Source organism: Mustela nivalis (assembly GCF_964662115.1).
Source record: "Mustela nivalis genome assembly, chromosome: 2".
In the NCBI taxonomy this organism is placed as follows: Eukaryota; Metazoa; Chordata; class Mammalia; order Carnivora; family Mustelidae; genus Mustela; species Mustela nivalis.
Genome location: NC_139021.1, coordinates 32667417 through 32692318, shown reverse-complemented (window position 1 = coordinate 32692318; position 24902 = coordinate 32667417). Strand labels below are relative to the sequence as shown.

Below are 24902 nucleotides of genomic sequence, written 5' to 3'. Positions count from 1 at the left end.
GGGCTGTATGGCCAAGATTGAGAACCACTGTTCTAAACTCCGCCCAAAAGAATGGAGCCAGAGGCCACTGGGTGGATGGATGATAATCTTAATCAGTGAAGACAGTGTTTCCCTAAACCGGTGCCCCCTGAGTCTCAGAGAATCTGCCTTTCTCTCCTTTGTTCTCGCTCCTCTTAGCAGCTATGTCCCCAGCCAAGAAGACCATGGTTTCGCACATCCCAATTTTCTCTTTTCCCTGGGGAAGTGTGTGATTATGTGGGCATTTCAGAGGATGTGGATATCGTCGGATATTGCCTTGATTTCTTTTAAACGCAGAGGCTGTGAAGCTGAGCTAGGTGGGATGTGTGCGTGCGCGTGCCTGGGTGTGTGCATGGTGTGCATGGTGTGTGAGTGGGTATGGGAGTGTTGCGCGTGCTGGGGCGGAGTGCGCTAGCCTGGGATGGTGAAAACCCGACAGCTGTCTCCACATGTCTGATTTTCCCTTGCTTGCTTTTGTCAGCTACGGTAGGGGAACTCTTAGAGGGAAATGGCAGAAAACGTGTCTGCAAGCCTTCCTTGGAAGCCCCGTTTTCCATGGCTCTCTTTATCTCCAGGCCTGGGGTCCTCCTGTAGCTTCCACACTCTCCCTCCCTGCTTCTTCTGGCTCCGCCCCTTCTAGTTCTGGGCTGTTTCTCAGAGTTGATGACCCCCAGCACTCTACTGCCCCTAAAGAATTCAGTGAATTCCCAGATCCCTGTTGCTCGCAGATATCTGGAGCAGGGGCATAGGGGATCGGGGTTTCAAGTGAAATCCAAACTAGATTTCCGGACATGCTTGATGTGGGAGGGAGGGGCTGGCAGGTTAAAGGGCCTCTTCCCACCCCTCCCCCAATGCATTCTCCTTTGTCTTTCTTCCTTGCTGGGTTCTTCCTCTCCTCTCTTCCCTGTTTCTTTCTCTCACATTTATTTCTCCCACAGACAGTACCCTTGCCTGCTTTGTGAATTCTCACCATTTTAGACAGAAGGAAAGAAAAGCAAGTTCTGCCTTTCAAAAAAAAAAAAAAACAAAAAAAAAACAAAAACGCCCAGAAGCTTTCCAATGACAATGTCCTGACAAATACATTTTTGCGCATCACTGGGGAGCGGGAATGCAAAGATGTCTAAGCTTTCCGCTGCTACCCTGGCGGACTCCCATCCTGGTGGGGGAGGCCGCCACGCGATCTCACACAGCGACAGCAGCGGGGCAGTGGGCGCTGGGGCAGACGTGCCTAAGAGACTGCGTGCCATGGGGGCTCCTCTCAGACTCTCTCCTGCCGTGCCTAGCCTCCTGGGACCCGCCATGGGGCTGCCCTTATCCCAGGATGCCCTTGGAGGCTCCTGGTCCCTCCATTGTGGCAGGATCGCAAAGGAGACGTCCAGCAGGGGAGAGAACCATCCCCTCGAGGTTTTGCCGGGATTCCTTTCCCACCCTCATAGGATTTTACATAAATATTTTCAGTAAAGAAGAAAGAAGGGAAATGGCCCAAAGTGAGCTAGTTGGATGGGTGGACATGGAAAGAGAAAATAGCCAGTGCTGTTACTTATCAAGCCCCTACTTGTGCACAGAATTTGTCTGCATCGACTTCTCAGGACAGTCTGATACCAGAGCAGGTCCTCGGTCCATACTCAGCACTGTCTGGGCAAATTGTTTACTTAAGAGAGGTAAACACATTTTAAAACATCAGGGTACCATTGAGTATATTGCTCAGCATTTTGAGAGAATTCATTTCTCTTCCACATTACCCTCCACCAACCCCATACGAAAACGTTGACTCAATCTTTATGAAGCCCTGACTCCCAATTGCGCAATCTCCAGTTGGACTCCTAGACTAAGTAACTCCTTCCCAGACCGGACACCCGCTGCTTTCTTATTGCAGGATTTCTCATCACTGACTCAGTCTATGTGCTCGTTTCTTCAATAGCATTAAAAAGAGTGTAGGCCTTCGCTCTGGGGACTGAAATCTCTCTATTTAATTGTAGGTGAACTGTCTTTTTAATAAGAGAAAAGGAGAAGCAGCACCATTGCTTAGGCACAGTGCTGGGGAAATTACAGAAGCTACCTGACGTTTGCAGAGAGGTCCCACATCTTTTTTCCCTTTTTAAAATTTTTATTTTTTCTGGAAGTTTCCAGATTTGAAGTGTCCAGACTGTTCACAGGAACTGGGCTAGATCAGAATGCACTCCGTTCTCTTGGTGTGGTTGCGTTCTTTTGGAGAAGTCATTTCCTTCTCCCTGGCCCCAGGGCTCTGGGGTGCAGCGGTGATAATAACTTACTAAGCACTCCTGTCTGTAAGGTTAATGCTCCATCCCAAGGTGCTTCATTTACACTGGGAGTCGTTTATTCATGGGCAGGATCTGGTCCATTAATTCCTGTTTTACCAAATTAGAAAACAAATCCACCGAGAGATGAAATGACTTTCTCAGGTCAGGAGAAACAAAGTCCTGAATCAGCACACACTTCTCTTGCTGGTGGTTTGGCTGCGTGGTTCAATGTCATCTTTGCCCTCTGTGTTGGTCTGCTGAGGGCAACTGGTTTGCACTCTTGCCTTCAAGCAGAAAGGAATACATTCTACCTGAACATCCAGGAAAAATGAGAAAATATCCTGTTTGAGACCTCTCCAGATAAGATTTAAAGCCACTTTCAGGAAATGCTGTTTTTAGTATGCTTACACTAAGAATAATTCTCCACCCCCCAAAGTCTAGAAGGTTGATTTAGAACATAATTTAATGCTTCTACATCTTTGTGACGTTGTGGTCTGCTGTCAAGGTATTGGTCAAGATGGAGGATACGACTGGTCTGTGTTCCAAAAATCTCCTCCAGGGGAGCTAAAACCATCTTTCTCGGTCCCACATGTCCTACAGGGTAGGTGTTCTGTAAAACCGGGTTACGTGGTCAAATTTGTCAGGAGAACCACTGGCTGAGGTTAAATGGGTTTCTTTGTCTTCTTCCCAGAGACTTCAGTAGTCTCAGGGGCGTCCTGACTCTGCAAAGAAAGGACAGAGTACACAAACTCATCTGATACCCTTCTCTCAAGGAAATCTCTATTTCCACAAACCCACTTTGGAAAAAGCCTGTGATAGTTTCAAATAAGGCTCAGCCCTTCTCTTTACTCTGATCCTAGCCCTCGGGGGGAGCTATCATGGCTGTCCAGCCAGAGCTCCCTCACGTTGTGAGATAAACACTGTCCATCGCAAGGCAGGATTGAGAAAGACCAGGACTAAGGGCAACCATGGCATGAATCTTTTTTTTTTTTTTAAGATTTTATTTATTTATCTGACAGACGGAGATCACAAGTAGGCAGAGAGGCAGGCAGAGAGAGAGAGAGGGGGAAGCAGGCTCCCTGTTGAGCAGAGAGCCTGATGCGGGGGTCAGTCCCAGGACCCTGAGATCATGACCTAAGCCAAAGGCAGAGGCTTAACCCGCTAAACTACCCAGGGACTACCCCCACCATCCCCATGGCATGAATCTTAAGGATTTTCTTCTTTCCTTCTAGGAGCAAGGAACTCAAGACATCATCTATGATTGTTCCTTTCATATATCTCTGTTCGAAACCACCTGCATCCCTGAACCAAAGCTCCTTCTGTCTAAGACCTGGATTCCTCTCAGCATCATTCTTGTGATTCTAGTGGTACTGGGCTTGCTGTCTTCCATCTTGACGCAACTCAAAATCCTGGTGTTGGCCTCCTTCTACCCCAGTGTGCAGGCCGCCCGCATCCGTTATCTGCATGGGAAGCTACTGAAGAAAAGATCAAAGCAGGCAGTGGAAGGAGGAAGCAGTCAACAGTGTCCCTACTTCACTAAGGCAAGGCCAAGATGGGGGCATGACCTGTCGTGAAGGAGATTTTGAGTTTGAAGGGCGAGTGGGTTTTCAAAGCCCTCTTCCGCTTCACATTAGGGCTCACATTCCCAGTAACAGATGGGACATTGCGGGGTGGGGGAGGGGGGAAGTTACCAGATGTGCGTGTCTAAGGCTCTTAGCTTCTTGATGATGTCCAGGTGATTCTACAAGCTATTTTTCAAAACACTGATTTTAAGTGGGCACAGGCAGTCATGAGGTAGAGAGACTGGTGGGAAGACCCTCTGCGGTGATTATTAATGGACAAATCTCAATTCAAGTTATTTATCACGCCAGGGATAACATAACAGCATAACAGAGGGAACTAGTAAACTGCCAAGAATGTGTTCATTCTCCAGCATTAAAATATATGTTTGGTGTATATAGGGGATGATGATGATTTTATGTATATTACACTCATGCATATTATGAATATGGTAACCTCATGACTTCCTACAGATAAAATGAATGCTGGTCAAAGATTTTGTTTAATTAATTAATGAGAGAACAGAAAGAAATTCTGACCAACTCAAAGAACAATTCAAAGCACACGTATGTAAGCCATCAGGAGCACCAAAATGAATGAGCTTACTAGATGCAAAACTGGCTTCTTCCCCAAGGTGGGTGGGAGGATTGATTAATTGCACTCCACGGGGAGAAAGTCATTTTCACGTCCATGGACGAGAATCATTTGCACTGTTGTTCTCGGCTCCCGACAACTTACAGAGTTGGAAAATAGCTCATAAGCCATGAAAGACTAAGATAACCCACAAGGATCAGTTTCTGCTCATTCTGAAGTGTTTTTCTGCATTTTTCCTGACGCCAGCTGTCGCACGATGAAAAGTTTATGTCAGAGGCACTTGAAATGACTCTAATGCTCGTTCATCCATCTTTTTTGTTTCTTCAGATTCACTTCTGGTTTCCAGTCCTGAAAATGATTAGGAAGAAACGAACAGACCTAGCAGTTGAAGGCAATCCGTGAGAGACTCCGAGGAGCTCCACGGCCATACGGCTGTGTCTGTTCTCCTGGGCTCTGCCCCCGAAGGTCCCCATGCCCCATGCCCCACAGCAGAGAACTGCGCTCCGTGCACCTGCTGGGGTTTGTGCCAAAGCCAAGGCACTTTTCTTCATAAGGTCAAAGGGCTACCAGGTAAATGGCATTGTCATCTGTCTTCCAAACAAGGCACAGGATCCGGACTGTGTCATAGTGTAGTAGAGAAGTCTCAGTATAGAGTAATATTCAAGGGGAAAAAAAAGAACAAAAATTAGGAAAAAATCAAAATCACTACGGCAGGCTTATAAGCAAATGTCAAGGAGAATATACACGTTTAATGCCAGGAAAATATCTTTAAACTCTTCTGTCCTTTCTCTGCCCTTTGAAATACCATTCACAGCAATTCCCTACCCCCAGCACTGTCTGCTCTCCCCCTGTCCTTATTCAAACAACAAAGACTTTTTCTGAAACCCTTATCTAGCAGCTACTAATTTCTCTTCACCACCACCTCTGGTCAAGCCTCTTCTTTCCTGGAGCACTTCTATCCAACCCTCTTATCAGATATTTAGAACAATAAATATCCAAACCACAGGAAGTGTTTGTTAAAAGGACCTTCTTGGGTCGCTTTCTACGATGCTCAGTAGAGACAACACAGTATAGGGGCCCAATTTCCCCTAAACTCCAAATACCCAAGAGGAAGAAAAATCTCCCCAAATATTGATTCCATTATCTCCAAAGTCCCTGAGTGAGAGAGAAATAAAGCATCATTAAAATTTTCTAATATTTTAACTATTCATTTTGAAAACTTTTCAGACTTACCCAAGAGCTGTAAAATAGTACCGAGTTCCATTTACTCTTCATCTGTCATCCCCAAGAACCATAGCATAATTATCGAAACCCGAGAAAACAACCCTGAAAAGATGTCTCATGTACAGAGTTTACTGAATTTATGCCAGTTGTCCCACTAATACCCCCTTTCTGGTTCCTGAGTCAGACCAGGCTCCCACGACATGTTTAGTTTCAGTCTCCTCCAACCAGGGACAGTTCTTCAGCCTTTCTTTTTCTTTTACGACTTTGATGCTTTTGAAAAGTACTGGCTAGTCATTTTGTAAAATGTCCTTTGACTCGGGTTTACCTGATGTTTCCTGGTGTAATTCCCCCAGATAACGTACTTTTGGCTAGAATACTACAGAAGCCAAGATGATGTGGTCATCTTGGTGTCCCCTTGGGCCAGGGGGCACAGGGTGTGAACATGTCTCATTACTGGTAGGGTTAGCTTCCATCGTTTAGTTCAGATGGGGACTGCCAGGGTTTTCCACGGTAAAGTAACTGTTTCTTGCTTTGTAATTACTAAGTGTATTGTGGGGAAATATTTAGGTGACGCAAACATCCCATTTCTCATCGCCAATTGTTAGCATCTGTCCATGCAGAATCTCATGCGTGGCCAAAGAGTGATTTTCTAGTTACATAATATCATCTGCATTTCTTTATTGGAATGCTACACTCTCCCCAGAAGGAAATATGGTTCCAAAGACCAAACTTTGTTTCAGGCACCAGAGCAGACGTTTCTTACATTAAAGAACTCCTTTAGGTTCCACAAGGATTCTGTGAAGTAGGTATTTTCTCCATCCGACAGAGGGCGCCCTGACCCAGCTGGCTGGGGGTGGGGCTTGGCACCTGCTATTTAAAGCTCCCAGGTGGTTTTATTTATTTATTTATTTTAAAAATATTTTATTTATTTATTTGACAGTCAGAAATCACAAGTAGGCAGAGAGGCAAGCAGAAAGAGGAAGGGAAGCAGGCTCCCTGCTGAGCAGAGAGCCCGATGCAGGGCTCGATCCCAGAACCCTGGGATCATGACCTGAGCCAAAGGCAGAGGCTTTAACCCACTGACCCACCACACCCCTCCCAGATGATTTTAATGGGCAGCCAGGATAGAGAACCACCAGTCTAGAAAAGTTTCATAGAATTGAAGGTCTTTCAACTCAGGTATTCAACGGTGAACTCTTCCTAACAGAAGGAGCCTCCATTAAAAATGTCTGATTCAGTATTTCCCAAAGTGTGTTCCTCAGACCACACCAGTCTCCCAGCTGTTCATAAAAAGAGTTACAGAGTTAGTAAATGCAAACCATCTGCCTTCTAACTTAGAAGATTCATAAAGCATGTCAGCACAGTTCAAGAACTTGAGAAACCCTGTAACAAAGAAATCTCTTTAAATCTTATTTCACCCCCAAATTCTTCAACCCTGGAATAATTTTACCTGCAAGGTCGATGAGCATCGCATAGGGCCACTTCTGCAGTCTGTACTCAGGCAAATGCTGGTGGAATTTGCATGACTTCCAACCAAAGAAGGATTTGAGAAGATGAAGATGGGTTTGTAGTATTGGTTTATTTAAATCAAAGCAGTCCCATGATTTCATACGTCATTGTGTTGCCTAAATAAACAAATGCATATATTAATACATGGATCCAACATGTGAACGTCTGTATTCGTTTTGCCTTTACTCCTCCTATGGAGAAGGGATCTGTTCCATATTAATAAAGGCAAAGCATGAACTGCCAAATTTTTAGAAGGAATTGGATGCTTTTGTGTTTCTAAATTCTGTTAATTAACTAACTTACTTATCTACCTAAGAGCATTGCCAACGGCTAGAATAAACTCTTGGGACAGGCCACATAGAAGATATTGACCATACCCAGAGAGTTCACCTTGGTCTCTGCCTTTGGGATGCTTTCAGTCTGGTAAGGAAGACAGACACGTGCTTGGACCATAAATAACAATATACACTAGGTTTTGGAAAGTGTCAAGAGCACAGGGAAGGGGGTGCCTCTAGGAAACTGTGGCTGTGTTCTCTGTCCTGGTCTATTATGAATGCCTAGTTTACCCCTGTTCTCTATGAGAAGGGCATTGGAGAAATTAGTCAAGGGTCTTAATTCCCTTGAAACCAAAATTACTTTTCTGAAGTAGCATAATCTCTATTGTTTCTAATGCACCGTGACTTTGAACAGTCCACAAGTCTCCTGGAGAGTGTCCTGCTGTCCCTGTTAGGCATGTCTGTCCTCACTTTCAAGTGCTTGTCCCTATCGGAAGGACAGGCTGGCAAGGAGGGGATGGCACAGAATGCAATTTGATCCTTTGAAAACAAGATTTAGACTTGCTCATTAGGGCCAGTCTAACTGGGATATAAAATGCTTATTTAATTACAGCTTATCCACTTTAAATTGAAATGAACGGATAGTTAAATTTCTTGAGACATCTATTGTGAAACATGCTCTGTTGATCTTGTGGCAGTGGAAAGATACCGCTCAAAGTAATTTAATATGCTTCCTTTTTCACCTCTAATTTTAATGGCTTATAAAAGATATTGCATTATTGCAGTCGAAGTCACTATTTCTCATCTCATGAATCCCCACTTGGCGCCATATTCGTTCCGGTCTTTCAAGTATCAGTCTGACGTCTATGTCAGTTTCGCACCTGTTGTCAGTTGTGTCTCTCCAACGGTGAGATACACTAGTTCTAAACAACTTCACAGTAATAGATCTAATTTGTTGTTCGACTTGGCATGTGAAACATCGTTATTCTTCTTTCAATTTGATATCTGCCACTTTCTTTTTTTTTAATAAAATTTTTTAAAAGATTTTATTTATTTGACATACAGAGATCACAAGTAAGGAGAGAGAGAGAGAGAGAGAGAGGAAGAACCAGGCTCCCCACTGAGCAGAGAGCCCGATGCGGGGCTTGATCCCAGGATCCTGGCTTAATGACCTGAACTGGAGGCAGAGGCTTAACCCACTGAGCCACCCAGGCACCCCCAATCTGCTGCTTTCTTGATGAGGACCTTATCAATCCTAATTATAATATGGGATATATTGAAGTCGCCACACACCATGTATTTTTGTCTTAATTCACCTAAGAGAAATAAACATATCTCATTCTATGAAAGTAAGAACTAATTTTCTCATCCAAAGTCATTCATAGTGAAAATACCGTTGAGGTCAATTATTTTAATTAACTTATACTATGGAAGAAAAAGGAACTGGTTAAAAAAAAAAGTGAATATGGGCTGAATGTAGTTATATATGTATATATATTTAAAAGTCTATTTTATTAGGCTAATGTAACCCCACAACAGCCAGGATTAAAGGTTTCAATTAATGGATGGCTGAGACCAACAAACTTTCAGGGTTCAAAGTTTTCTTTGGTTTTAATCCTTCATGGTTGTAGTGACATTTTTTAAAGCAGGAAAGGAAAGATGGATAACAGAGGACAGGGGATACGAGCTTTTTATCATATCTAAATTCTGGGTGTCTATGAACTTCCCTTGTATAACCAGAAAAGAGAAGATATCAGAGTTGGATTTGTCCTTTGAGGAATTTCATGCAAATGCAAAGGAAAAGTGAAAAAGGCAATGACAGAAAGGAAAGTATAACCAGCCAGCTCACTACAACGAGGACAGAAGTATGAGCACTACTTTCCTGGATACTGAGGAAACACACAGTGTGCTGTGTAAGGTGCCCCCACCCCAAGTCTCATTCAACAAAGATGAGCAACAATGTGCCTCCTGCCCACAGTGTGAGGCTCAGGAAGAGGATGAGCTTAGAAGACACACAGGAGAACCAGGAAGGACTGTGACAAAAATACAGGTGTCCATTCACTCATTACCCAGAGTGGAGGTTCTCAAAGCTGGCTGAACATCAGAATTGCCTCCAGAGGTTAAAGAAAAAAAAATAATAAAATTACAGATTCCCAAACCTAAATTCAGATCCACGGACTGGAGAGTTGAGGGAGGGTCCCGGGAGTCTGTATTCTGCGGGACTTCCTGGGATGGAGCAGGTGTTCATATGATTGGGCCAATCTGGGAACTGCTGCTTAGAGGACTGAAGCAAGATTTGGAGAGGATGGGTTGCTGATTAAATAGAAACATGTCTACATGGTATCGACGTGATTGGTTGTGTGGACATACATGTAGAACTTCTGTTCTATCTGTTGCTGAAGAAGCTATTAATCCATCAAGACTTTTCAATAGTGCAAAATGCAAATTGTCCAAACGTGAATCGTATTTATTTTCTGCAGCCCCACTCCCTATCCAAACAAAACCAGAACTGATGATGGTATCATACATTAAATAATCGTAAAGAGTAGTTAACTATCAAACATAGTTAGGTACCCAATACTATTTTTTAATTAAACTATCCCAATTTAGATAGTTTACAAAGTTCACATTGTGATCTACGTGATGTGTAGATCACATTTCTAAAAAAATGAAAGTCACCTCAACAATGACAGTCACATGATACAGTAGAAAAAACAGGTTTTAGAACAGGGAAGGCTGGATTCAACCCTCAAATTTTATCAATTCCTTAAAATAGGAATCGACAGCATCTTTTTGAGAATTAAATGAAATGACACATATAAAGTCTCCCCAAATTAGAAAAATAAATGTTTGTCTTCTTTCTCCTTTCCCATTGTTCCCTGCTCAATGTCACTTTTTTCAACTTTTGAAAGTAAGGTCTGATGCAAAAAGATTAAAACAGAAGCAAAGGAACAACAAAAAATAGTGTCAACCAGGCTTGGTATACAACAGGAATCAGCAAACTTTTTTGGTGAAGTGACGGATAGTAAATATGTCAGGCTTTGCAGCCACAGGGTCTCCACTGCAAACCTTCTCACCTCTGCAGGGGAAGTGAGAAAGCAAAGGGCAGACAAAACATGAATGCGTGAGTATGACTGTGTTTCAATAAAGCTTTATTTACAAAACCAAGCGGCAAGCTGGATTTGCCTGCCTGATAATGCAGAAAGACTTTTAAGAAATGCATAGGTTGATGCCAGAAACGATGCAATGGAGACTCAAAGTCAGAAAACACACATGGGCTCAAAGTTCCTCTTACCACCCACTAGCCAGATGACTTTGCAAAATTCACTTCACCTTTCTGAGTTGAATTTTCTCATCTGTAAAGAGGAAGGCTACAGAATCTCTGCAGAAGCTGCCATCCCTTGTCTCTGATTCTCTGAGAGACCACAGTCTCCTGGAAAGAATCACCAATGCACTGTTTCTGAAATTTCACCATTTGTTTTGTTCTTTCATGGTTGACCAGTGAATCATAAAGAGCAACAGAAGCTTTCGGGTCCTAAGTATGATTTATCTGATGAGAAAAGGAAAAGGTAGCATTTGGTCAAAATAAATATTCTTCTCTCCACAGACACAAAGAAGCAATCAGAACAGTTATTAAATTTAAATGTCATATGTAATTTCACACGGTTTCAAGTCCAGACTACGATGTCAGTAGCTGAAGACCTGAAAATTGAAAGCCTTGTTTTTCAAAAGGGAGCAGTGCACTTGCTCTAACTGTGACATATTAATTAGGGAGTGAAAGAAATCGATCAGAACTGTTTTTCCAAAATGAAACTGTTGTGGAGGTCTGTTTGCACGAAATAAGGGCGCTGTGTCTTACAAGTGTGAATGCTAATACAAGAAAATAAATAAGACATCATTTGAAAGCAGGATGCAGTCAAAGCAGAAGAATGTTGAGTTGGAAGTCAGAACTGATTTTGAATTTGGGTCTCTGCTACTAGCTAGCTTTGGCCGGGGGGCTTTCCTCTCCTGACACAACTCAGTCCTTCATAGAAAACATCGTAACTATGACTGAGGTGCCAGATACTGTTTTGGGTGTGTTATTCCCATTAATCCTCACCAAAATCTCATAAGGGAAGTCCTGATGCTACTGCTATTGTACAGCTGAAGAAACTGAGGCAAAGAGCAAAGGTTCTGGAAGCAGGATTTGAACACAGTTACTCTACTGTGCTGCCTCCCAAAGCATGGCTTTTCTGTGTCCTTTCCCAGCTTTGAGACCCAGATCTGCACATGCTGGGAGTTCATAGCCACCCCCACCAGGCATTCAAGCTCCCTCCCATCTGGTCCCAGCCCCCACCACATTTCTCATTCTTCCTCTGTCTGAGCTCTTCCTTTATTAAAAAGCTCTTTTTGAAAATTTAAAACAAACAAATAAACAAACACACACACACAAAAAACCCTCTTTTTGACTGGCCCCCTGAGAGTCCCCTGCGTTCCCCTTCGGAGCTGGGCTCTCCTGGATTCCTTCCCCTCATTTCCTTCCCTGCTTTCTCCTGCCTTCCAGGCTCTACCTGAGTCCCGCCTCCCAGGGAGCGAGCACAGGGGGCAGAGCACGGGTCTGGGACAGGTGAACGGGGCCATGTCCTCAAACACAAACTCCGTGTGGGAGCTGGGAGACGTCCTTTAAACCCTCCTGGCCTCAATTTCTTGATCACTTGAGGGTCCGACCCTGTTTGCACTTTTTCAAACTCGTGGACTCCTGTTTGAAGGGGTAGAGACCCCTTCCTCTAGTTCACTTTGTGGGTCACCAGCTCCCTGGTGACCAAGCCAAGAGCCTACTTATTCCGTTAAACAGCTCGCAGAGCCCATGCTAGGGTTATTCCGCCCAGGGGTGAGGGACTGGGGTATTTATATACCAGCTCCCGCCAGCTGCTGGTTGGGGCTGCTGCTGCTGCTGCTTTTGGGTGGTTTTTATTCCTCTCTGACTCCCCTCCATTATGAAAAAAGCCCCCAGGACAAGGGACCCACAGCCTGGCAGCTGGCAGTCAGCTGGAGTGCATGGAAGCAGCGGGGTGGCGGGGGGAGAAGAGCCCCTGCCCCCCACCCAGCACCCGCAGCAGCTCCATCTCAGTAAAATGGGAAAGGGCTGCCTTCTGCCGTCACCCAGGTCTCTGCTGACCCTGAAGCTCTGTCATTGTCATGATGTCGTTCTTGCCCTGGAGAACCTTGGGCTCTCATTCCTGAGTCCTTTCCTCCCACAACATGCCTGACCCAGGAGCGGGGGTATTCACCCAACTAGGAAATAATTTTGCTGAGAAATCAGCACCATTCTCCATGTTACCTACTAAAAATGAGTTGTCACTATAGAGTACAAACCAATCATGGGATCAGTTAATTCAGCCTAAGGAAATGAATTTTTTTTTTTTAATGTCTGCTTCATTCAACCATGAAGTCCCAAACAATATCCAGAAAGCAGTGGCCCAGAACACCCTGATCTCACTCTGAACACTTTATAAGAATGCCCTGTGTGCGGTAGTCTTTACAGACTTTTTTCTCCCTTCTCAAATGGTTTTCAGCTTATGTAGATGGCATTTATGCAATTCAGAGAAAGGCACCGCACAGGATTAGTCAGCAACACGCCCTCTGACGCAGCTTCTGTGATCTAGTTAAAAATAGGAAAGAGGATGTTTTGCATAAGTCATCGCCATTGTGCAGGATCAGAGAACTGTCCACTTTTTTTGGTTTCCACATCCTGTTACTTTATCTAAAAATAGATGAAAACTCCGTCTCTGGATTGCTGGACAAGACCTTTGCCTCCGTGACCTAGGCTCCCTGGACATTCTTGTCTCCACGTTCCTTTGCTGGCTTCGCTTCACCCTCTGCCATTTCCAGTCAAGCTGTGAGCCTCGGGCTCAGGACTTGGGCCGATCTGCCCCGCTCCCAGGGCTTGTAAACTCCAGGGCCCACAGGGGCCAGACCGGGAGTGTCAGCTGTGAAGCCAGACAGGTGGGCAGGGTAAACCAACCTGGGCCCCGCCTGTCTGAGAGGAAGGAGCTCTTCCTCAGTTTTTCACAGATTGACTGACTTTTCCCGGAGTGGCTAGAAACCCCGAGTTTTATCAGAACTTATTTGATCTTTAAATGTTAGAAAGAAAAGAACTTAAATATATTTTTTAAATAGGGTAAAGGTTGAACCATGAGTTTGTGGTTTGTAACCTCTGTTCCATATATTCTCCTTTGTGTGTTACCAGCTACAAAGTGGGGGGGTCTCCAAAATTTACATCCATAGGTCTAAACCCTCCCACTATCTCCAGTTCCTGATCTCTAATTTGGACTAGGAGAGGAGTCCTGGATTCTGATTTTGGCTCTACACTTTGCTAGCTGCAGAACTTTGGTTGACAGATTCCTCTCTTCGATCCCTAGCTGTGCACCTGTAGAATGTGGCCCCTGGAGTCAATGACCTTGAGGGCTCTGCCAAGCTCTATAAGCCTGTGAGTCTGATACATCCTCCTCTTCATCCCCTCTTTCTTGCCCTTCTTGATCTCAAAAAACCAATTTCCTACCACAGTCAGTAACCCAACCATTTTCCGGACTTTCTCAGCTTGGGAGTCAGCTTTATTTGTAACTCTGCTTCTAGGCAACATTGAACCAATTCTATTGCTGCAACATTTCTTCAATTTCCCTTTTGACCAGTGTTTACTGCTACCATTGCTTTCCTACCAAACCAGGAGATTTGTTTCCATCTCTCCATTACTCCCAGCTCTAGGGCTGTGCCCCCAACAAAAACAAACAAACAAACAAACAATTTTAAAAGCACTTTAAAATTTAAAAGCATTAGAAATTTTCCTTGGAACAAAATGTACAATGGCCATTTATAATCTGCACTACTTGTCACATCCAGCCTTCAATTTGCCTTCCTGAACTTGTAGGCTAATGAGTCCACTCGGGCAGCCATACTGAATTCATTAGCTGGGCGTGAGTGGAGGGTCCAGTGGTGTGTAGCTGGTCAGGGGTGGTTCACAAGTAGCCTCACATGGGAATATCAGGCATTCATACTCCAGTAGGAGCTGTAAATATTTCGGTAGTATCTCAAACACAAGTGTCTAATGCCTTGTGGGTAATAATGTTACCAGTGTCAGGGGAGGAGGAAAGCTCTGTATTTGTTTTCTCACATCTCAAAGTAAAGAAGGTAGCCTCATCCCAGAAACAAACTGGGCACATTCCCATTGATCCCTGGGAGAGAGCTGAACACTGGAGGCGGGACAAAATTGAAGAGAGTCAAACCTCTCACCTCTACCTAGCTTTCTAGCTGGTGAATGCATTCTTTTCTAGGGCTGCTAAAACAGATGATTACAAATGGAGTGCCTTAAAACAACAGAAATTTATGCTCCCACAGCTAGAAGCTGAATAAAGGCTCGAAGGAAGAATCCTTCCTTGTCTCTCCAACCTTCTGGCTGGCTGCTGGCAAGAATTTGCATTCCTTGGCTAGGGCAGCAGAACTCTGATTTCTCCTGTCTTCGCACTGACAGCTTTCCTTCTGTGACCCATATTCTCTCTTAGGAGAAGACCAGCAGTCATTGGGCTAGGGCCCACCATGATCCGGCATGATCTCATTTTAATTTGATTTATCATCAGACACTGTATTTCCAAATAAGGTCATATTTGGGGAATTAGGGATAAGAACCAGAATGTATTTTTGAAGGTGACACCGTTCAACCCAATACAGGAAAGACTTCCCTACCACAATGACCCCACATATGCTATATAGAACCACCTCTTTAGAAAGTATTTTTCACAAATTGGTCACAGCACAATTGCATGGTTAGGATGACTTTTGTATATTCTCTGGTGCTCTTCATCTCTAAATGCAAGCATGGAAAGAGCAGGAGAAATCAAAACTGGATTTTTAATGCACAGAGGAATGTTGTTCTAAGGAACGTGGAATTATACCTTAGCCACCAGCAATGAATGGCCCGCTGTGTAGACCCTGGCTGAGCTTTGTGGAAAGGATCTAGATCGAAGACCTCTGCAATACACTGAGTTGAGCCATCAGAAGCCTTATAAGTGGGAGATACCAAATGTGGGAACCAATATGGCGCCTTATGGGAAGGCAAGGAATGGTGGTAAAGGGGCCCCAGTGAGGAAAAGGACTAGTTGGTGGGTCAGGGACGAGCCTATCCACGCTGGCTGCAAGTGGCGATTGCATGGCAGACCGTTTTGCCAGGGGGTGTGAAAATGCACGTCAAAAGGAAAAGATAAGGTGATCCTGAACTGGTGTTAGTGGGCGCCTTCTGAGTGCTTCCTAAGTCTCACAAGTTTACAGCTGAGAAAGAGACTGTGGTCAAGGCACTCTCTGTGAGTGGGGCAAGATGGATGCCAAGAATGGGTCAGACAGATCCTTCTTCATTTAAGTGTTGAAAACCACACCAGGAGCCTTAGAAACAGAAATGGATGGGCCTAATAAAAATGACACCGTAAAATAAAATTAAACGTACACCGCGACTCTTGTTCCTCTATTTTCTGGAGTTAGTGTTCACATTCCTCAGTACTGACGGTAAGACTGCTGGCGATACAATCAGGACAGTGACCAGCAAGGGGGGGGGGGGTAGAGTCCCCAGATGTAGGTGAAAATTTGACAGCCAGACTTTATTTGGAGAGCCAAATTCTTCTCCTGGAGACTCTTTCCAGGGCTGGCATACACTATGTGTGGAGGAAACAGTTTTGAAGAGTCAATGACAAGGAAACTTATTCTTTTGGCAAGGAGGTTGTGGAGAAATTTTATATGTCTAGTTGAAAAAAGAAGTCATGCCATAATGTGTTTCAGTATGTTTTTAAAATTAATTATGAAATGAATTTTGGAACACTGAAAAAAGAAACAAAATAAAATACAATTAAAAAAATTAATTGTGAGAAGACAATGTTCCCTTAATGAAAGACATTCTGGATCAGGACAGGATATAAAGATGGCTGAGAAATGAATAAGGCACAGCAATGGCTGGTAACTGCAGACAGGTTGGGCATGGCATAATGAAGAAGCAAGTTGCCATGGAAACAAGCCACTGACTGGACCCCAACCGTCTTGCATGCATACAACTTATAAAGAGAAGGGAAGGAGACTGGAGACATGCCGGCTGGCCAAGAGTTCTCAGGAGAGACAGCGAGGGTCCTCTTGGCATTAGCTATACGGCATTAGAAAGAAAACCGAAGGCTGTCAAAAGCCACCAAAAGGCGGAATAGAAACTCCAAGCTTGTTGAGTATCTTGAATTTGGCCTTATTCATTTGCCATTCATCGGTTGGTTCATTCCAACGAACACTGACTGAGCACCTTCTGTCTGCCAGGCACTGGGCTAGGCAGCAAGGCTACCAAAAGAAAGGAGATGTCCCAACTCTCAGGAATCCTGCTGTCCCTCAGTGCTTTCTGGAGGAGCAAAACCTAAACACAGTTCTCTTGTGTCTCTCCTGGAAATCCAGCCTCCCAAAGCCCTGCAGCTCTGGTCCTGTTCCAGGTGTCTGCCATCTTTCCATCCTGCCCAGTGGCCTCCTGACCACCCTGCCTAGAATTCCAGCTCCTTCAGAGCTGGTCAGCTTGGCCTCCTCTGTATTCCCGTAGCAGGTCTGTACACCTGCTGTCAGCCTCCTCTGCCCAGACAGCGTTCGCTCATTCTGACCTCCTCCCACGGCCTCTGGCTGGGCTTTCTCACAACCTGCCTCGCCTGTCCACCTCATTTCACCTCCCGCACCTCCCAGCCCTGCGTGTCTATTCTACAGATCCCGGAACAGACATCAGCCAGGCACCGCGTACTTATTCCTGGCTCTGTCTTTTGCCTGTGACCCTCGGTGCGAATGGTACAGTGACTCACGGAATCATAAGTTCACATCATGAGCTGTTACCCCAGCTCCATATCCCCAGCATGTCAGAGAACAAAACCCCCAGCTTCCTCCAGTGGGCTCCAGCAACACCTTCCCTTCTGGCGCTGCTGCTAAGCTTCCCGTTTGGTTTCGCCATTTCTTGGCATCTCCCCAAAAGTGCTCTTCTGTGATGGCTGTGATCTCACCAGTCTATTTGTAAATCTCCACGGCCTTCACCATCTCTCTCCGTCTGAAGCATTTCTGATCCCAAACCAGCTCTCCAGAGTGACTGGCTTCTTGAGCAGGACACTGAAATTCTCATCCTGTTTTACGCATCACACGCATATACAGTTCCATTGTTCGCAACCTTCATTTCATGAAGTTCTTCTGCCAACGCGGGAACATAAGCCGTGCAGCCATGGTCATCATTCCCATTCCGTGGATCTAGAAATCGGAGACTTTGCCCAGGCCACACAAGGACAAGGGCTGAAAGCGTGCGCCGCACGCCCAGCCCTGGCACTGCCCTTGGGGCCTCAGAGTCTTTGCCCGCACCGTGCCTCACGGTGATCCTAAGGGGGCCGCCTCCTGTGTTAAAACGGGGTCCTCCAAAGAATCTGAACAAACAGAACCAGCGACTTGCGTCTTCATTTCCCCATTTCCCTTTAGATTTGGTGGCGTAACTGTAGATTCTAGGATCCCACCTCAAGCTTCATGAAGCTCCATTTTCCCCTGGTTGCGTACAAAAAAGGGAAAAAGTCCAAACCAACCCAAAACCTACAACATGAAAACCCTTTTCTCGGGAACTCTTGAAATGCCAGCACTGCGCGCACGTAGCTTCCGTGGGGCTCCCGGGAAGCCGCGGGATGCTCCGACTCCTCTCCCAGGCACGCTTTTATCACAAAAGGCACGCTTTTAGCCCCCCCCCCCCCCCCCGGGGCTGCCTCAACATCTCCCTAACGTGCTGTGGAGCTCTCGGCCTCTCCGCACACCTGTGCAGAGCCAGTAAATCAATATTGATTGGGGGTGGGGGTGGGGTGGGGGAGCGCGGCGTGTTCCTGCAGAAAGCAAGCAAGCTGTCTTGTTACCAGAATTCCCAAGACAAGAGAATTATTTACGGCGAAATTGGCCCTAAGGTGTCAAGCAAGTCGGGGTATTGTAAACCACTTAAGAACAGAACGCAGAACAGAGAGGAGTCGGAGAGTAAATGAGTCCCAAGCCGGCCGCCCGGCGCGCGGAGATTCTGGAAAGCTCGGGCGCGCCGGCAGCCGGGAGCGGGCAGCGGGGAGCTAGCTTCGCCGCGTCCACCCGCCCGCGCGCCCCCAGCCGCTCATCGCGGGGGCCGCCCCCCCGCCCCCACCCCCGGGACAGCACGAGCCCCGCGGTGTGGGAGGCGGCGCGGTCCCCCCTGGTTTTCCTGCACCCCCCGTTGCAGGGCCTGCGTGACTCAGGGAAGCGGCGCTGCCTGGACCATCTGCAGCCGCTCTCCTTTACCGATGGCTGCCGCCCTCCTTGCTCGGTGTGTGCCCGGGCCCAGCTGACCCGCACAGCAGACTCCCCATGGTGCTGCGGCCTCCGTGACCTAGGAGGAAACTGAGGCTCAGACCCGTGAAGGGTCTCATCCATGGTCTTCCCGCTGGTGAATGCTGGTGGTCTGACTCCCCAACCTGCGGCCTTCACCTACTCCTAAAAAGACGCTCTGACAGGGCCTCTGCTAGGTTTCGAGAATTTTAGATTTTATCTCTTGTGTGGCCTAGGGAACCTCAGAGAGGCTGGGGGATTCTACCCCGAGCCCATAGCTAGAAAGGGGCAGAAGAGGGCTGAGAACACGGGCCCCTGGACACCCATCTCAGGAGCCCTTTCAGAGCTCATGGGACCCTGTGGCCATGTCTCATGACCTTGAGCAAAGTCACATGGAGCTTTCACCCACAGACTTAGAGCCTGGGGAGTGGGCGGAGTGTAGACCACCGGAGAGACAGCAAGGCCAGCAAGGGGCATACTTTTGCGTGGATGCAGAAGCTTTTTGGTTTTGTTTGTTTGTTTGTTTTTAAAGATTTTATTTATTTATTGGACAGACAGAGATCACAAGTAGGCAGAGAGGAGGAAGCAGGCTCCCCGCTGAGCAGAGAGCCCTCTGCGGGGCTCTATTCCAGGACCCTGAGATCTTGACCTGAGCTGAAGGCAGAGGCTTTAACCCACTGAGCCACCCAGGCACAGAAGCTTTTTGAATTAACACATGAATTGATCCGGAAAAATGTTCGTTACAATTTTAGCATAACAAAAATTTTAACGTAACTAGCTCTGGTTTTAATGGTGTTTGCGCAGTGACTATTGCTGAGTCCTGATCTATGATCATTTCATTATCTTGGCTCATTGGCAAGATTTGGTTTTTTACCTCTGGGGAGACAGCTGAGGGTGTGGGAGCTCTTCAAAGTATGTCAGTGTCATTAGGACACCTGCCCTTTCATTCCGCTCTCTCTCTTTCCTCCCAACTTTCCAACCACCGAAACTCCCCAATCCCTCAGTTATATTAAATCGATTATTTTAAAATGGTTATGTGTGCTCTTTTTTTAGTGTTATATTGTGGTAAATACATACAACATAAAATTGACCACTGTAACCATTTTAAAGTTGCACAATTTGGTGGCTTTTTGTACACTCATAAGGTTGTGCAACCAATACAGCTTTCTAATTTCAGAACATTTTTATCCTCCTCCCGAAGAAATCTCATACCCATTAAGCCATCTTCTGAAAGGGTGAGTTCAAGCAAACAAATCACCGTTAACATACTCCTGTTACGCACCCGGTAGGGGCAGTCACAAGAGTGTGTAACTGATGATTTTGATGATTTTGTTCACTCGAATTCAAACCTTTCAGAGGTTCTCTCAAGATAAGGACTTTGATGGGGACAGTGCTATGGGACAGTAGAACTCCAAACTCTTCCAGAATATATATGGCTGAGGGTTGTCAGAACTGTATACCACATGCCTTAGAAACTCAGAGAGCAGACAAGTCAGGAATTGCCTAGGGGCTTGGAATGATGTATCCACAGCAGGCACTTACCATAGATTTATTGCCCCCACTCTTCCCCCCACCACACACACATACCATCCTTCCCACCCCCCAAACATAACGAGACCTAGAAGGATCCTCAGTCTCTGAGAAGGAAGGGTTGATTCTATCCTCAAGAAGTCTCAAAATATTCTGTTAATTACACCAATTGTTTCATTATGATTTATGGGTAACAGATGTTTATTCAACAAGCCTTTTCTGTCCTACTATGTGCCACATGCTGTGTTGGACACTTGGGAACAGCGATGAATTTGCCCAATGAGGTGCTGCTTGCCTTGTGGGGTACAAGGGAAGCCAAAGATCTGGCTCTTGGTTCCTCCTGGGCGTGGCTGAATTGAACTGCGGTGTGGCGCAAGGTTTGCGGCAGAGAAGGAGGATGGAGGAAGAGAGGCAGAGATAGAAGATGGAGAAGATTGAGAAGGGGTTACAGGGGCTGCAGAAGGATCTTTGGTTGGCGTCCTCTTCCTTTGCTCTGAAAGCATCCTACGGCTGCCACAGCCCTTCCCACACTGTGCTGGAGCTGCTGATTTGCTTCCTCTTCAGGCTCGGGTCTTCATTGTTAAGTCCTGGCACCTAGTTCAGTGTCTGGTAGCTATCGTCGAAAAATACCAAAATACCAAAGTACCAAAAATACCAAAGCTTTCTGCAGCAAGGAGAGTCAGCACCTTCTCTCCTATAAGTCAAGCCGCAGGGTAGAGCTCTGGACCACGTGCCCAGAGGCTGGTGTTCAGTTTGCCCTTCCCGTCACTGTTAAGCCTGGAGTTGATTTCTTCTCCGTTCTCCGTTCCTCATTTTCCCTACTTGAATAAAAGATGATTGAGCTCCTTTCTGGTGAGGTTCAACAATGGGAGCCTTACCAAGTTCCTTAAGGCTCCTTGTTTCTTAAATTAATTAGGGAATTAATCCGTATAGTGTTGTCGAAGTCAAAGGAAATATAAGTTTCAACAAGAGAACATTTGTGTCGACTAGTAGGGTGAGTGGGCTGTCATGGGACTTGGTGACTGGTGAACATTGGGACAAGTGCAGTTGTTGTTGTGAGTGGATCCAAGAAGGCAAGGTTCTGAGAAGTGAATTGACAGGGGAGTAAATACGGGCTGGGAAGGAAGGACAAGAAGAGTCAAAATGATATGAGTCAAAAATAAGGAATCTCAAGGAATCTCTTTTAGGGTAGGAGAAACTTAAGCATACTTATAGACAAAGAGAAGGCACTAATAATAATAATAGTACTTTCTACATTCACTGCATATTTATCATGTATTAGACACTGAAATATTTTCATTAAGCCCCCCGATGATCCTGTGAGGGAGACAAAATACTTCCAGCATTTTAGCGTTGATGACACTGTGGCACAGAGTTTCAGTGACTTGCCTGATGCCACCGTATAGATGATGGGATGGTCAAGAAACTGCGTCCGGTGAGTGGGGAGAAGGGGCCACAGGTGAGAGAGGAAAACAGGCATGGCTGGTGAGAAGATTCCACGGATTCCCCAGCTTCAGAAGTTCAGTGATATCCAAGACTGGACTGCAGTTTTGTGATCACTCAGCTGGACATGATTTTATAATGCTGAAACGAGACTCCCGTTCGCTTGGTATCTAAGCAGAATCATTAGACCTACGGCATCTGCCGAAATGTCACCCAAGGGAAAGGAAAGACTGAATTCAGACCACAGAAGAATAGAGTTCTTTTATGCCCGCACCCCACCAAGCCCAGCTCCTTCATAAAGGGGGGATTTTGTATGTCTGGAGTCTAGCACATTGCCTGGCACAGAGCAAAAGCGATCATTTTCCTCTGAGATGAGTGAGTGATGTGTTAAGCATAGGAGGGAGGGTGCAGTCACATCCCAGGGAAGGGCCCAGAGCCTTCTGCATGTTGGAAGTGATGCCAGGGCTTCACACCCACCATATCACACAGAAAAATGTATTTGGTTCTCTATATCCACCTCATTTCAGAAAAGATGTGAAGAAATGCTCTGACTTCATCGCCATCTCATTGCTTGGATGTCAGGAGTATTAATAACGTGTACTTCCAGATCACAGAACTGAGGCATCAGCAGGGACTCAGGACTCTGGATTATCTTGAGGCATTGGAGATTTGAGGTCTTTTTACAGGGGGTCACATCTAGAGGGTCTGCTGTACTGCTCAGATCCTGGGGTTTCTACCTCAGAGAATGGGCCTCCCCATTTCGTTAGCACAGCGAGTTTGGCGTTGGCCACTGTGGAGCTGTTGAAACCCAGGAATCTTGTAATTGCCTGAAGGGGCCCTTCCTCTCGCATGACTGACCAGCTATAGACGCCAGGAAAGAAGTTCCTTGGTAATAGTCCTGAGCAGAGCTGACTTCTACCAGAGACCTCTGATTTGCTCACAGGCATCTCCATTGTAACATGACCAAAGCTCAGCCCGGGTCTGCCCCTCAAAGCTCTTGAGGTCGCATTTCTGCTGAAGACCCTTCAAAGGTTCCTGTTGCTCGTGGGATGACCATCAGCTATCCCGACTCCCCGCTTCCCTCTCTGTGTCTGTCTGTCTGTCTCTCCCTCTCTCTCTCCCACCAGATACTCCAGCCTTTGTTCCCTTCCTCTTCCTTCCAGGCCCTGGCCCTCCTCACCCCCAACTGCACACACTGTTCTCTGCAGGAAGACTCTTCCTGCCCTGCTTTGCCTGGTTATACCTACTTCAGGCCGCAGGTCCTTCGTCACCCTCTCTGGGAAGCCCGCCCTGATCAGTCTCTAAATCATCATCTCTTTTCCCTCAGGTTCTCATTTCCTGGTATACCTCTGCTTTGTCGTGATTTGAACAGTGACAGACTTAGGCTGGTTTATGATTACTGGATCCATCTCTGTTTTTTTTTTTTTTTCAGGACAGGGGCTGTATGTGCTTTTGCTCACAATTTTATCTCTGGTGCCAATACCTGGCACGTGATGAATACTCAGTAAATATTAGTTGCCCAAGGGCATGAGCCAGGAGTGGACCCCAGGGCAATGTAGCCTGTGGGGCTCTGTTTGCTCATCTCTCTTAAGTGGGACGAGAAGATCTTTCTGGCTTTAATTTCCATGCTGCTTTCATTTTCTGCCCAAGTGAAGTTTGTCTCATCTGTGTTTGAATGTAATGAAGAGTTCTTCCGGGAAACAGCTCGCTCTCTCTTTTCTTTCTAAAAAAATTTTAATTTATTTTTAAAGATTTTGTTTCTTCATTTATTGGAGAGAGATTGAGAGAGAGAAAGAGAGAGAGAGACGGCAAGAGGCATAGGGAGAGGGAGAAGCAGACTTTCCACTGAACAGGGAGCCCCACTTAGGGGCCTCAGTCCCAGGACCCTGGGATCATGACCTGGGTCAAAGGCAGCTGCTTAACCAACTGAGCCACCCAAGTACCCTTCTCTCTTTCTACTCTAATACAAGTCTTGAGGCATAAACATCCAGAGTTTAGGTTTGGTTGTTGTGAAAATAAAATTTCAAAACATTTATGACTTTGGAAGAATTCCAGAATTGTATTAATTTTGTGCATTGTTGACATCTCATGCCCCAATAATTACCTCAAATAATAAATTTTATGAGACCAAAAGATGTTATGTTTAGTTGGCTCATGAGAAAATTTGAGAACAGCAAGGTTTATTTCTCGAGTGGCTTCATAAATTACTGAGGCAAGAGGAGTGCTTCCCTGCCCCTCACGGCTAATAATGTAATCACTTCTCAGTCCGCGAGCCAAGGAGAAAGTAAATAGGAAGATTATAGTCCATCACTCACTGCGGAGTTTCTTTTGTACCAGGGTTTGTTTCATCTTTCAGCTTTAGTTGTGTGACTTGGGTATTGAACAACCATGGTCATGAAGTGTGACTCAGAGACTGTGGGCTCCTCAAATGGCATCAGATGGCTTCATGCTCCCTCGATGGAGAACAATAAAGCGGTTAAGTTCAAAGAAATAACAGTAGCCAACGCTGACTGGGGATTTACTTGGTGCCCCCTCCAGTGTTAACCGCTTACGCCTTACCCCAGCCCCGTCCTAGGTGTGGTTCAGAAACTGTTTATCCGGAAGACTTAATACACCTTGGAAACCCCCTTCCGGGTCATCCTGTGGCATATCTAGGGTCTGACCGATTATAACCTCAGTTTCACCATGTGTACAATGGCGTCAACCGCAGTCCCCTTCTCGGAGTGATGCCAGAGGATGGTGTGAACTAATGCTTGCGAAGTCTATTGGGCTTTTTTTTTTTTTTTTTAAGTTTTTATTTGTTTATTTGATAGAGATCACAAGTAGGCAGAGAGGCAGGCGGAGCGGGGGGGCATTATGGGGGGAATGCAGACTCCCCGCTGAGCAAAGAGCCTGATGCAGGGCTCCATCCCAGGACCCTGAGATCATGACTTGAGCCAAAGGCAGAGGCTTAACCCACTGAGCCACCCAGGCGCCCCTCTCGGGCTTTAATAGGTAGACATTTTTGTTTTGCTTTGGTTTGGTTTTGGTTTTTTATTTTTTGAACTGTTTGGTAATTTTTTTTAAAATTTCTTTTCAGCGTAACAGTATTCATTGTTTTTGCACCACACCCAGTGCTCCATGCAATCCGTGCCCTCTCTAA

The 24902-nt window shown here is 45.8% G+C and overlaps 1 protein-coding gene and 1 long non-coding RNA gene across 2 annotated transcripts in view; one reads left to right on the top strand and one right to left on the bottom strand.

Moving 5' to 3' along the window:
• DCSTAMP (dendrocyte expressed seven transmembrane protein) overlaps positions 1–7411 on the top strand; it is an 18824-nt gene extending 11413 nt beyond the window's left edge. The window contains exons 3-4 of the mRNA XM_082719099.1: positions 3512–3820; positions 4761–7411. Of these exons, the coding sequence (XP_082575225.1) occupies positions 3512–3820; positions 4761–4835 (384 nt within the window). The 3' untranslated portion in view covers positions 4836–7411. The remainder of the gene's footprint in view (positions 1–3511; positions 3821–4760) is intronic.
• LOC309858823 lies at positions 6727–24902 on the bottom strand. The gene is made up of 3 exons (XR_014308359.1): positions 24076–24902; positions 10775–10991; positions 6727–7282 (listed from the first exon to the last, which is right to left on the bottom strand). It is a non-coding gene; the product is annotated as an uncharacterized lncRNA (long non-coding RNA).